Consider the following 13,188-nt stretch of genomic DNA (forward strand, 5'->3'; position numbering starts at 1 on the left):
ACATTTAAAAAGTAACAGAGACTGATCATCCATCCTTCAGGGCTGATGAGATCATAAATCCTCCTCCTGCCCAGGCACACTGATTTCCTCTCTATTTCACAGAGAAGCCTATAAAATGCAGATCAACGCYTTCCGCTCGTCTCGTCCTGAGCCACCTGTTCTATCCATCATCTGGACAGCTTCTCATCCACACTTGCAGCTCCTCTCCCATATGCGGCGCTGACCTCTTGCTCTCCTCTGCCTGTCATCGCTCGCCACCCCCAAATTCTCACGCCAAAAGCTTGGCGGAAAATTGTCCCAGATTCTTTAAGCTGGRGTTCTTTAAAATTAAACTGGTGGAAAAGCGGTGTATTTTCAAGGAGGCTCTTTCTAACATTAACAACATCGAATCCTACAGTATGTTTGCGTTTGATGTGACGAGCTGTAGCAGCATAGTTTTGTGGACGCTGAAGTGAATGAATTACACAATCCACTGTTCTCAACTTTACAACCAAACTCCTTCTTCTTTAAGACTTTGAAATTGATTTCCTTCCACTCAGGCAGAAGTCGCTTTATACTCATCTCAGAGTGAAAATTACTCTCGCAGAGCGCTAAAACTTTTCCTGAGACAAGTGAAAATACTAATCTGCTTGCTCGGGTGTTCAAGGACGCCGGAATAAAAGTGCAAACCTTCGAGAGCCGCTGCGAGCTGTGAAAATTCAAATTAAGAGGACAAAACAGCAGAARAGATGTGCTACATTGTATTTAGTCAGTTTCCTTGAAGTGTACAYCTATAACAGTCTATATTAAAAACTGACTGTGGGCCTTAATGACTTTTAGAAAAAAAAAAAACACTTTTCAGACTTTGTGAAGTTTTTGTATCTTACCATGACAGCATATTGTGCCACTGGTTCCTACACATGAAGAAAAAAAAATATTTATTTCAGCAGATGAACAGCATTTGAAAGTCTTTGAGAAGAAAAAATCCAGCAAAGATATGAGGGATGCATCAGCTGTCAGCTGATCGTTTACGGTCCATCTTCAAGATAAAAGCTCTAGAAGAACCAATTTGTTACTTTGGTTTATTTTGTAGATTTAACTGAAYAAAAAAAACATTTGACAGACCTCTAAGTCTGTGTCATATCTCTGCTATCAAATGACAAAAATGGCTGAACGAGGTGCCATGATAATAGTGAGACCTGCAGGGGGGCGGGGTGTGAAGAGCCTCAAATGCATTTCAAGAGACAGCACCAAAAGGAGTTGATCTGAGACACACCTGAGAAAAAGGGTGAAAGAGGGGCCTGAATGATTTAAATGTGAAGAAGATGGATTTAAAAGCATGCTCTCAGTGTTCAGCCTCTTAACGTTGACATTTCTCTGAAAAGTCTTTGGACTGAAATAAAGTGGAAAAARCAATCAAGCTAAAAAATAAATAAAAACTATGAAAGATGTTGAGAAAGCCTAATAAACTTTTAAGACTACTTTAAAAGACAAGAAAGTCCAGCTTCATCCATTCATTTTCTCTACAGCTTGATCCTGTTGAGGCTCAGGAATCGCTGGCACCGTTTGGTCATTGAGCAAAAGATGGGGTAMACAAGTCGCCAGACTTACAAGGTCGCATGAATGTGAACAACCATTCASACTCACTCACATCTAAAGAGAATTTAGAGTCCAGGCTAACATGCATGTCTTAGGCGTTGGCAGGAAAGAGCAGTACCCGGAGAAAACTACATGTATGGGGAGAAAATGCTCCACACAGAAAGACCCCTGACTCAAAAACAGGACCTTCTTGCTGTGACGGTGCTAACCAGCAAGCTACATCATGAAGCCTAAATTTGGCTTATCCTGATGCATCTCAGTAATCCTGGTAGAAAAAAATCAAAAAGAAAAAATAAGTAGGTCCTCTGGATGGGTTCTTCTTTAGTGAAACGTTTCGTCTCTCTCAGTCATACATTGGGGAAACAAAACAGCCACTGTTCAAAAGAATGAGCCAGCACAGACGAGCTACATCATCAGGTCAGGACTCTGCAGTTTACACTCATCTACAGGCCAGCGGTCACACTTCCAGGGATGAAGATCTTCTCATCCTTGATAGAGAGGAACGTTGGTTTGAGAGAGGAGTAAAGGAAGCCATCTTTGTGAAGAAAAACCGTCCACCATTAAACAGAGGTGGAGGCCTTCGTGTCCAGTTGTCCTCCTCCTACAACGCTGCTATTTTAAGTATGACTCCGCCCCCTGTGAGCAACAGCTGTGAATCAGGGCCCCAATGATACCAACACAAAGAGGAAAAATGCACTACATACACATGACACGACACCTAAGAACCACAGCATCCAAACCAATAATTCAGGTGATGGGCCACATGACCCTCTATGAACAATAGAACTAATCAAGCCTATTGTTAAACAATGGCCCTCTTTTGCATATGACTAACCTGTTTGTCCAGGTGGAGGCAGTGCTTTTAAGGCTGAGTTCACCTGAAACTCATCAGACTGAAGAAGACTCTTGGAGGAGAGACGAAACATTACACTAAAGAAGAACCCATCCAGAGGACCTACTTATTTTCTTTTTAACTAAATCTGGRTTCTTGGAAGAAAAATGTACAAAAATAAGGGCTGAATATTTTGGCATAGATACTGTATGAAAATGTTCCTATTTGGTTTCTTTTTTTCACCTCAATCAATCATTCTTTGACTCATCCCATCTGTTAGATTTCAGAAGTGAAGCCACATATAAATAGACTCCTTGTGATAATATCYGAAAAGTTACCAAACAGTTGCTGACGATGATTTTATCAGACATGGTTGTTGTTGTTGTTTTTCTTTAGGATTCATCCCCTGACTGGCAAGAAAAGGCAGGAAAGCATATTTATAAAAGAAGCTTTGCAGGGAGTTTGGTTGTACTATGAAGTAATAAATGTATTTATGAGGAGTGAAAGAAGGCAAAGTAGGTGTAAAGTGCTGAACACTGGCAAAAAACAAGAATAGGCAATATGTCAGCTGATTATTTGGAAAAAGGAGAAAATTTAAACTTCTAAAACATTCAAGTGATTTTAGCTTTTGGAAACTTGGTTTCCCCATAAATACAACCAGTAAAAAAATATAGATAAACTCATCTTTAAAAATGTTCGATTTCTCGTTGGTGAGAAGATTCATGCGGAACCCATGATACAATCCTTTAAGTGCTTTCCACAGACAACCAAACAGATTATTGACAAAATCTACACAAAGCTCTTATCAGAAGTTGACAACAACACAGTCTGCCTCAGTTTGATAGAAAAGATAAATAACAGCCTGACACATCAGCATGTTGTTATATTCTCTACCTCAAAACCATTATACTGTCTAACAGATATTGCAATCTATTTGCATTATATAACCATAAATGTTGCAGGAGTTTGGATTCTTTTGTTCAAAGCAGAGAGGCGGCGCCGCATGACTCTGGAGCGAATAAAAATGACAATCGAGATGCAACTCCAATGAGACATTCATCCTATCACTGRTAAACACGCTTCTGTATTCACACGSRCTGCCGTTATTTTCTGTCGCCAGCCAAACGATGGCCTTGGAGTAAACATGCGCCGTATGATAATAAGTCACTGCGCCGCATTTCACGGAAGACCTACTGTCAAATGACCACTCATCCATCTCTGCCTCTGACMCCTCGCCGGCTTTATTTTTATTTTTTGACTATTTATGTGCCTGGCGTACCTCAAGGTGAGCAGGCAGCCACAACACGGCGAATTTATATTTGATCTGGCGGCCTGCAGGCCGAGGCAGAGTTGGCCTCATAAAGCAGCAGCTGTTTGCTTTTCCAGGCGGGACAGAGATAAAATGCAGCTCCGCTCCGAGGCGACCACCTCACAAACAACCCCGACAAGAAGACGGCGGGTAAAACCTGACTCTTGACCTCCACTCTTTGCTCATTTCTTTGTGCAGGGAACACACGGCCGAGCTCCAGTTCAGGACGGAGCAGAAAGAACCGGAGAACATCYGGAAGCTTATCACTGGAATACAGCGATGCCGTTGATGGCGTCTTTGTGTGGTGGAGCGATTTGCTGAAGCGCTGTTTTAGAGTGGACTTGCTTGAGCATGAGGCTATTTATCAGGGTACCAACTAAGAGGATTCCTTTAGCCATCCCGCCTTGAACCCTCAATTACCACGTCAACGCTGCCACGGACAGCCACTGTTCATCACATCAATGTCTCTTTTGATCACCCTTTTTTCTCCCCCCCTGCCTGAAAGCAGTGTGTGATTGTCCGAGCACAGCACACTTCACTTTGAGGAGTCTGATCATACTCGTGTGCAGAACGTGCTGCACAAGAGCCTCTAAACAGAATGAGGRTGTTGGGAAAGAGGAGGGTATTTTGGTGAGACAAGTCGACTTTTTGTTCAATGGAGGGGGAGAGCAATGGATTCCCTGTAGGGGTGGGAGGGGSTGCATTAGACTCCATCATTTATAACAGCCAGACGCACTTTCACACAAATGGATCTCACCACAGAGGCTCCCCATTAGCATTAAAGGAAAAAAGGTAGAGAGAGTGACTACACACTGCAAAAATGTCCACTTAACCAAGTTTTAAAATCTTATATCGAGCCAAAAAGTCTTTTTGATCTTGTTTTGAGACTGATTTACTAAACAAGAACTGATTGTGTAAGAATAATAATCTTGTTTTCAGAAAGTGTAAGATTATTTGTCTTGTTAGTCTGAAATTTTGACTCAAATTAAGTGAAACATTTCTTCCAATGGAGTAAGAAAATTTTACTTGGTAAGATCCTTAAAATACTTAATTTGACTAAATTTTTTCTTATTTCAAAAAATCTGTGGCACAAAAATCTGAATTTTAGAAGTGAAATTGAATTATGGAACTAAAAGTGAAAGAAGACAAATGGAATTTTTAATAGACCAAAATACAGTTTCAAAGCTGATTAATTCAAATTCTAAACTTTAAATTCAGTTTCAATTTAGTAAAATTCATTTTCAAACCAATGCATTCAATTTCAAATTCAGAAATTCAAATTCAATTCCTGCTGGCTCAAGATTTATCCCATACAACCTGGGCAAACTACTGTATAGCCAATTCTATCAGGTTTTTAATATTTGCTKATACACTAACACACATTTTCACAAGTCTATGGGGTTTTCTGCAAATTGAGTGTATGATTATGCAAATTGTGTGAAGTTTTTTTTTCTTTTCTTTTAAAAGGAGCTGTTTATTTTTTATTGTGCTGAAGCAATCATAGAAAACTGTAACACAGTTGTCTCAGTAATCCACAAATCACATTAATCAGTTCATCAGATTTTTACTACAGCTTTGGTTTTGTTGCAAAGCAGAGGACAAGTTAACTTTGTCTCAGTCTGGCTGTGTGTCGTGAGCCTGCAGACGTTTTTTTTTTTTAGCATAAAACAGCTGGACAGGGATAAAATATGACCGAGGCAGGCATTGTGAGTAATTAAATAAAATCCAAATCTTGTCTAGAAAGCTTATATGTGTAGTCCACAGGAAACTGTAGCTTCCTCTGCTACTGCCTCTTCTTCTGTGCTTCAGGGCAGATGAACTCAACTTACTGAAACATAATAACAGATAATTACCCATTAATTTATCTAAACTAGGGTTTTCCTGCAGGCTGCACACTCCCAGTTACTTTCTGCTTATCACATAGACACGGACAGGGGTGGACTGGGATCACATCTGGTCCATCTCGGCTAGAATACGTTTGAAATATCCAATCACATTCGAGTGACAGAATCAGCAAACATATTTTGGAAGCAGACTCCTGTTTTTTGTTGTGTAGTACATAAAAAAACATGCTCTTGCCAAAAGCAACATTGCGCCCTTTAAAAAGTTCCAGTCTTAAATGGATTGTTGTATAAAGTTACACCCAGACAAACAACCCAACATTRTTCCACAGTCTAATCCTCTCTTCATATTGACATTACCGATGGACGCCAAACACAAAAGCTGTGCAGCAGCCAGACACGCGACTCATAAGTGAATTTCAATAAATGAGTTATCTACCTACTTAAGAGTAGTTCTGGCTCACTGAGTGATGAAATGAGCYTCTAGCATGGTTTCTGCACCAGTAAGTGTTCTTCATAGGTAGCTGGCAATTAGGCAGGYTGAAACATCCCCAGCAACGCCTACGATTCATCTTCTTGGCATGCAAGGGGGAGACGACAGGGGCCGACGGTTTTGCCTCGTGTGTCAAAGGATTTCAGCTGAAGACCGTCACGTCTTTTCTCTCCCGCAGCCTCAGGAGCCTCTGCTTTGACACGCTGCCATTTTCTTCACAAACAGGCAAAAAGATGAGGACCGACTCGAATGCTTGCCAGTCAGTGCTCCTGGAGTTTGGCCACCACTCGTTTGGGCTACAAGACGGCCCCTCGTAGTGGGCTGCATGCAGTGGTGTCCAAAGGTGCCCAGATGCAACACTGTGTATGAGAGACTGTTTTCTGGCAACCGCAGGGGCCAGACTAATCCAGCTCCAGCGTTTAGTCCCGTGAAGCAGCTGGAGGCGTGTAAGCTGTTAACAGGTTAAGGTGAAAATGTTCTCTGGCAGGTTCACTCGTCCTCCTTCACACTTTATACCCAACAGCAGCTCACAGCACACCTCCTCCAAGTGACACGTCCAACCTGGCAACCGCCCCTGCAGCACACACACACACACACACTTCTTCTACACATGCACGATCGAACGGAATTACACACAACCACCGCACTATGAAAGCTCTGATGGAGAAGAAGCAGAAGAAACAAGCAGAGATCTGCATTTCTGTGGGAAAAAAAGACACTTGGAACGTGTAATTTCTAATAACCTTTTMGTCCCAAATCAGTTTGTAATGATTAATTAAAATGTAGCATCCAAACCAAATTAAACCACAAGCAAAATGTTTGGTGTCAGGATCTCAGCACACTGCAAAAAATCAGACACAAACTGCACATTAATGTATTTGGCAATCAGAAAGAAGCCCTAATGCTTAATCTGATAACAGCAGCCAAAAAGCTAACCATCATAGAGAGRGCTGTGTCAGGAAAAAGACAAAAGTTGGCTTATAACAACCAATCACATCGCTCCACTCAGCAACAATATTGCATTTTCATGATTTACTATTGTGTCACTCGTTTTTTTAATAATATATGAGAAAAATCAACTAAGTAAACTTGTGTACACCTTGAGTTTGTTGATTGTGAACGGGTTGAAGACCATATTATTTAATTCAGTTTGTTATCTCAGGGCGCTGTACACATTATAAAGTACCTACTAGGAGAAATTATCTATCAAAAGAGCATCAATTCTTCACTCAGTGACAATCTCCCATCCTGAGGATTGCTAACAATAGAAAGGAAAAACTCCCTTTTAACTGGAAGAAACCTGGGATTACAAACATTTGGTCATCTCTTCACGTGCACATCTTTGTAGAGGTCAAAGTCTTTCATTAGCTTCAACTCCTGCTAGAGTTGTTGCTTGTCAGCTGGTTCATCTAAACATAAATGAAGCACAAAATGTAAATAATTTTGTGTTTAAGTATTTATTTAGTGCAACAATGCATAAGCAATAATCCTTGGAGACCCATGGAAAAGGCTCTTGTTGATTTCCCCTTCAATGACGCTACATTTGTTAGGAAAATGTATTGATTTAATTTGTGAATTTTACTCGTAAAAACTTACTAAATCCTCTCTGCCGATGCTAAAAACCCTATTCTGCTATATCCTTGTCTGGTGTTATTATTTGAATTAAATTATTGAGTTTTGAAAAAACAAGCCATGTTGGCAAATGTATTTAACAAACAGGAGCCTCATTCGCATGTGGAAGAACCATACACAGCCACAACACCCCTTGATGGTGATAACCAGCCTGGTTACTGCAGTAGGACGGCATCCCATTCTTTAACCAGTATTTGTCACAAGTCTGGTCACTCTGGAACAAACAGAAAGCTCAAGCTGATCTCACAGAGGTTCAAATGGGTTAACGTCAGAGTTTAGACTTCTAAAGTAAATCATGTGCTGTGTAATTTACACCTGGTTTTCCCACAGTCACAGTTCTCATCCTGCTGTTTTATTGTGTTTTATGCAGTTTTTGTTTTACAGTTCTTTGTTCTGGTCCTGATTCCTTTGGGTGCTATAACAACTCACCACTGTTTGTGACAATGTAAAATGAAACAGAGCCTAAACTCACCTGTGTTTGTCACCTTAGTATGCTCCATGCGTGTGTGTACATGTTTTTGCTACCTGCTGGGGACGATTCTTGACCATCTTCCCAGTACACGCAGCCTGGTGAGGACCCACTGTTKCTTATGAGGACAGAAGCTCGGTGCTCTTTGAGGGAAACACCATTGGTAGGTCAGGTAAGACCGGTAAATGAATGAAAGTCAATGCAAAGTCCCCATGAGGATAGAAGAACTGTGTGTGTGAGACGTTGGGCCTGCAGCCATGGAGCTTACAGAGCTCTCCAAAGCAAAAYCTTTTGACAACATGGAGTGACAACAGGAAAGAAACGTGCAGCAGAAGTAGGGCAGCCTCACAGGGAGGCTTGTCTTCCTTCACAAATTTACAAATCTACAGGACTCAGCCTGACTTTTCATTCCTCCAGGACTTTAACTTTCCACTCTGATGGAGGAAACAGTGAAAGGTGTTTGTTTCCAATGCACCGTATCGGACACACGATTGGGCCCGGTGTTGCTGCTCCCAGCACAGACCTCACAACCTGCTCGTTCTTGTGTTTCTGTGCAGTTGTTGACGTGCTGGAAGCGGAAGGCATCAACAAACCCATCAGCGAGGAGTGGCGGGGTAATAAAAAGGCCCTGATGAAAACTTAATGGGCCCTTCACCTTTATTAATGGCTGTGGGATCGGGATCGCGTGCACCGCGTTCGCTGGCGTAATAACAGGAGTCGCAAGGCGCCGAAGAGCCGCTCCATCAACCTCAGCCTCCACTAACACACTCAGCAAGGAGCTCGTAACGGGGAGGGGACTAATTAACAAACTGACACGGAGCTAAATGATTAACTGACCCCCGATTTTAGCCAAATGGGCCTTAAACAGGATATTAAGCCGAACTCCAGCAAAGGACGTTAAGTGGTTAATTAATAAACACCAATCAGGCAGAACATGAAAATCATTGAGTGATGAAAACAGCATTGATTATGCTGATAGACTGACACAGGTCCACAGCAGAGCCCACAACACAACACTGGGATAGGATGGAAAATATTGCACAATTGTTGTCTCATTAGATTAATTAGTTAATATGCAGTCTCTGTGAAAATATAATAAACCCTCTATGAATTTATGTTGAAAGTTCATATATTAAGCTTCAAAAAAWATATATAATGATTTAAAAAATCAATAATTAAAGCTCGGGTGAATAAAATCACACTCATCTTATCAGTYAAAACTGAGCCAAAAAGTTCAAGGAGTTCTTGGAGAGGATTTTATTAGAACCCATCAATCTAAAGGGTTTTCAGGCTGTTGTATATTTGTAGTTCACCGTTCTGCAGAGAGGACTTTAATTCACAAATAGAAAACAAGACAAGACTGAACATTTTGGCCTGATCACCCCGAGGTCAGACCATGCAATGCTCAGAGAAAGTGGAAAACTAACATCTATGCCGCAGACTCAACAATCCTCATGCTGCTCATCTGGAAGGGTTGAAATAAAAAAAATATGAAAGCAAGAATAAGATGTTTTTTTCTGGGGTTTTTTTGGTGGGGGGGAAGGTTGATTATAAACTAGATTTTTAGATTAATTTTGGAAGTTTTCAAGAAAAAAAGGGGACATGGTTAGAAGATATTTAAATATCTAAAATTAAGTGTTTATCTAGCAGAGTTGCGGCTTTTGGAGCTTAGAGAACATCTTTTTTATGTCTGAATTTGGCAGAGATTTACTCTTTATTTTCTCTATCTATGGTCCTAATACGCTGTTGAAGTTAACAAACCAATTAGCTTCTGCTATTAGGTCACTTTAAGTCTGCTAACAGCCTGTTTGCATTAACTTCCTCTATTACTTTATTTGTTTAGCGAGTCGTGACGCTATGTTTTTAGTGGATTATGACTTGGCAAACATTTTGGTCAGCTATGCCTAGTACTATTTATAAAGTACGGCACAGAAACGCCTCACACCAAGTTTAAGGCATGGCGGTGGAGAGTTGATGATCTGGGGTTGTTTTGCAACAACAGGACCTGATCTAAACGAACTCTTATGTGAAACCAATTATTCTAGAGTCAAATCCTTTTTTCGTGACTAAAGCCATAAAACAAACATCCTAAAAGAGTCTGCTGGTACCAGATATCTTAGGTCACCTTCTTCACTTAGCTGACATCCCATGCATGTCACATCAGAGCAGTTTTGGCTAATAAGATATAAAAACCAACAGGTTGTAATTAGTCTTTGCAGCAGCAGAACAATCTAAATAAAAACACCTGTAAATTGAAGCTGAGTGGCATTCGTCCATTCCTATTTGTAGATGTTTGTGCTATATGCTCACCAACAGCACATGTTAACAGCACTCTTTGAAATGCTAATTTCACCTTCATGCATAAATCATAACGCCAGAGATGGCTGGCATGCTGCTGATTTGTAGTAGTGGTGAAGGTGAAGGGGGGGTAAGATGGGCAGAAACAACCTGGAGTTGGTAACAGCATTATCCCAAAATGAGTRGGGGCCGTGACCCTGCAGGGTTTTTGACATCCTTTAGGAAGACACGTCCCAAACTAGTCTTAAAGTTAAAGCCGTATGTCAAAAAGGAAACAATTTGACCATCCCATCTGTAAGAATGCTTATTTTACACCTTTCACCTGCAGATGGGAGGAAAGTGACTTGACTGCAGCCTGGTGCCACATCCACAGCTTGGATTAGTGTCTGAGCTGCATGTTGGGCTTCCCCACTCTGCATGATCAATGATTTATATCTGCTGCCTGAAATGACTGAAAGACTTCCTTTCATARCCCCAAAGTGGCTCAGTGGACTGTGGCACATCCTGGTGAGCGCTGTCAGGTCACCTTCTCACTGAAATCTGTAGGAKGGATCATTGAAACCTGGATTTTTTATCACATCATCTTTCTTAGTTTAAATTAAGTCATATTTTTTTATTATCAGCTGTTTTCATTTTAACATGTTCATACTTTGCCCTGCATCCTGCCATGTGTGTGTGTGTGTGTGTGTGAGAGTGTGTGTGTGTGCTCCTACCTGCCAGGAACTGGAAGGGATCTCAGCAAATTTGCCCAGACCCCCGAAGGTGTAGCACCGGTACATGTGATCCAGAGACTCCGAGCAGTGCCACAGCAAGCCGAAGCTGACCGAGTCCTTGCTGTCGGTGTGAGGATGATGATGGTGYTGATGCTGCTGCTGGCTGGTCCTCAGCTGGTCCTTCACAATCCAGGCAGGGGATATGAAGCTGAAACTGCAGACGGCGACCAGCACGGAGGACAGGAGCACCCAGAAGCAGCCCACACAGCTGAACATGGTGATGGCAGCCTGGGGCAGAAAGCCCGGAGACAGACCGAGAAGATCGATCCCGAACCCGTRTTCTTCTTCTTCTGCTTCTTCTTTCTTTTCCCGGCTCAGGAGGYGCGAATGCATTTGGAGCTCACGCCCTCAGGTGCGCGACTTCAACTTCAGCCTCCTGCCCAGCACTACATGAGCCGAGGGCCGGGATCCGGTCAGAGCGCATCTGCAGCTGCAGCTGTGTGAGTCCAGGTCCCCGGAACATCTGGTCTGAGAGGGAACCTAACCAGTCACAGCCCGGAGAGAGGACACGGTACGCGCTCAGGCTGATCCCAGTGAGACAGTCGGGATGTTTTCCACACCCAAAAATAAAAAAATAAACTGGACGCGCAGTTGTCACAGAAGCGAACGTGAAGGAACAGATATAATAAAAYCCCAAATAAGAAACCAGAATAAATGCTGGATCTGATACTGGAACCAGAGCCCCGCGGGATGTCTCCTCCTCTTCAGCACCGACAGCAGAGTTTGACTCCAGTCTGCGCTTCGCTGTCACAAGCCCTCCTGTCAAGCTGGAGCAGGCTGACAAACACATGGAAGAGATTTTCAAAGTAAAACCTCGACTGACAAATTGCAGCACTTCATATTTATGAGTAGCTGCGGGTTTTAACACAAAAACAAGATGCAAAAAGTTATTTTCTTCCCTTGGTTGAATGTGGAAAATGGTTTGGCACTGATAGTGTTTTTGCAGACACAAAAAGGTACACATATACTACGTATTGTGAATTTAGTGAAACATAAAATACTGCAATACCAGCAGCTTTCATTTAAATATTAAAATTATAAAGCGGTCCCGCCTGGTGTTCCATTGATCAGATTTAGCTTTTATTTTGAAGGGAAATATCACATTTCCGGTATTTTGCTAATTGAAATTGACTTTGCAGCAGGTWCCTTTTAACTACTTTGCTAATATATTTGCAAAATACTAAAACACAGCTTCCYCATGACACATAATACTACACAAACAAAAAAAATTTAATTCCATAGCATTTCCGGTGAAWATTAGCAATAAACAAATGCATAAGAGTAGTTACTGAACAAATGTGGGCGTCACCGCTGCACGTGGAGGTAACTGATGCGTTCAATGGCATCATGTTAAAAGTAGCACTAAGAATAAACTTAATATATCCACTCCTGTGAAGCATTTTGTAATTCCATCCTCAAGAAAACGTACACATCTTTATTAAACTAAAATGAAACCCATATACTTGGAGAAAACACTTAGGAAAAATAGAATAAGCTGTATTAAAGCTGTACTTTGGTATGAATTTTGCAAATCATGAATTTTTCTAGGCCTGGTAAAACAGTAGGTAAAACAATAAGGTAAAATTTGAGAAGTATGCTTTTATCAATACTTTTTTTTTCTGGTGTAGCAACATAATCAACACTGCCCCCTCGTGGTTATAATAATAACAACCKATCTTCCTCAGTTGGCCCAGGGTTCTTCATTTCTTCTATTTTTACCATTATGTAAAAACATATTTAATTTAAACACAATGTATTTTGTATCAAAAACACTACAGACTGCATTAAATGAAAACTGTAACTGTAGAGCACAAATACAGGTGGAGCATCCCAGATAAAATGAAAATGAAGAAACACAGCATTTTGTAATAACTGTTTTTAAATCAAACACATTTTTAAATATATTATAGATCAAGAACACGTACATGTCAGAAAACATTAGAGGTACATGGTACCAAAAGTT

The 13,188-nt window shown here is 41.2% G+C and overlaps 2 protein-coding genes across 3 annotated transcripts in view; both read right to left on the reverse strand.

The window, feature by feature from the left end:
• Window positions 1–11,980, reverse strand: part of LOC106523132 (transmembrane protein 211) — a 56,447-nt gene extending 44,467 nt beyond the window's left edge. The window contains exon 1 of one of the 2 annotated variants that reach the window (XM_014016455.1): window positions 11,166–11,975. In XM_014016455.1, the coding sequence (XP_013871909.1) occupies window positions 11,166–11,558 (393 nt within the window). In that variant the 5' untranslated portion in view covers window positions 11,559–11,975. Of the gene's footprint in view, window positions 1–11,165 lie in introns of both variants that reach the window. The other variant, XM_014016454.1, reaches the window with a different exon arrangement.
• A 454-nt stretch (window positions 11,981–12,434) lies between these two features.
• The window catches only part of akap10 (A kinase (PRKA) anchor protein 10), a gene marked incomplete in the record, with an annotated part of 16,785 nt that continues 16,031 nt past the window's right edge, over window positions 12,435–13,188 (reverse strand). Inside the window, 1 exon segment of the mRNA XM_014016457.1 lies at window positions 12,435–13,188.

Source organism: Austrofundulus limnaeus, unplaced genomic scaffold (genome assembly GCF_001266775.1).
Source record: "Austrofundulus limnaeus strain Quisiro unplaced genomic scaffold, Austrofundulus_limnaeus-1.0 Scaffold145, whole genome shotgun sequence".
NCBI lineage: Eukaryota > Metazoa > Chordata > Actinopteri > Cyprinodontiformes > Rivulidae > Austrofundulus > Austrofundulus limnaeus.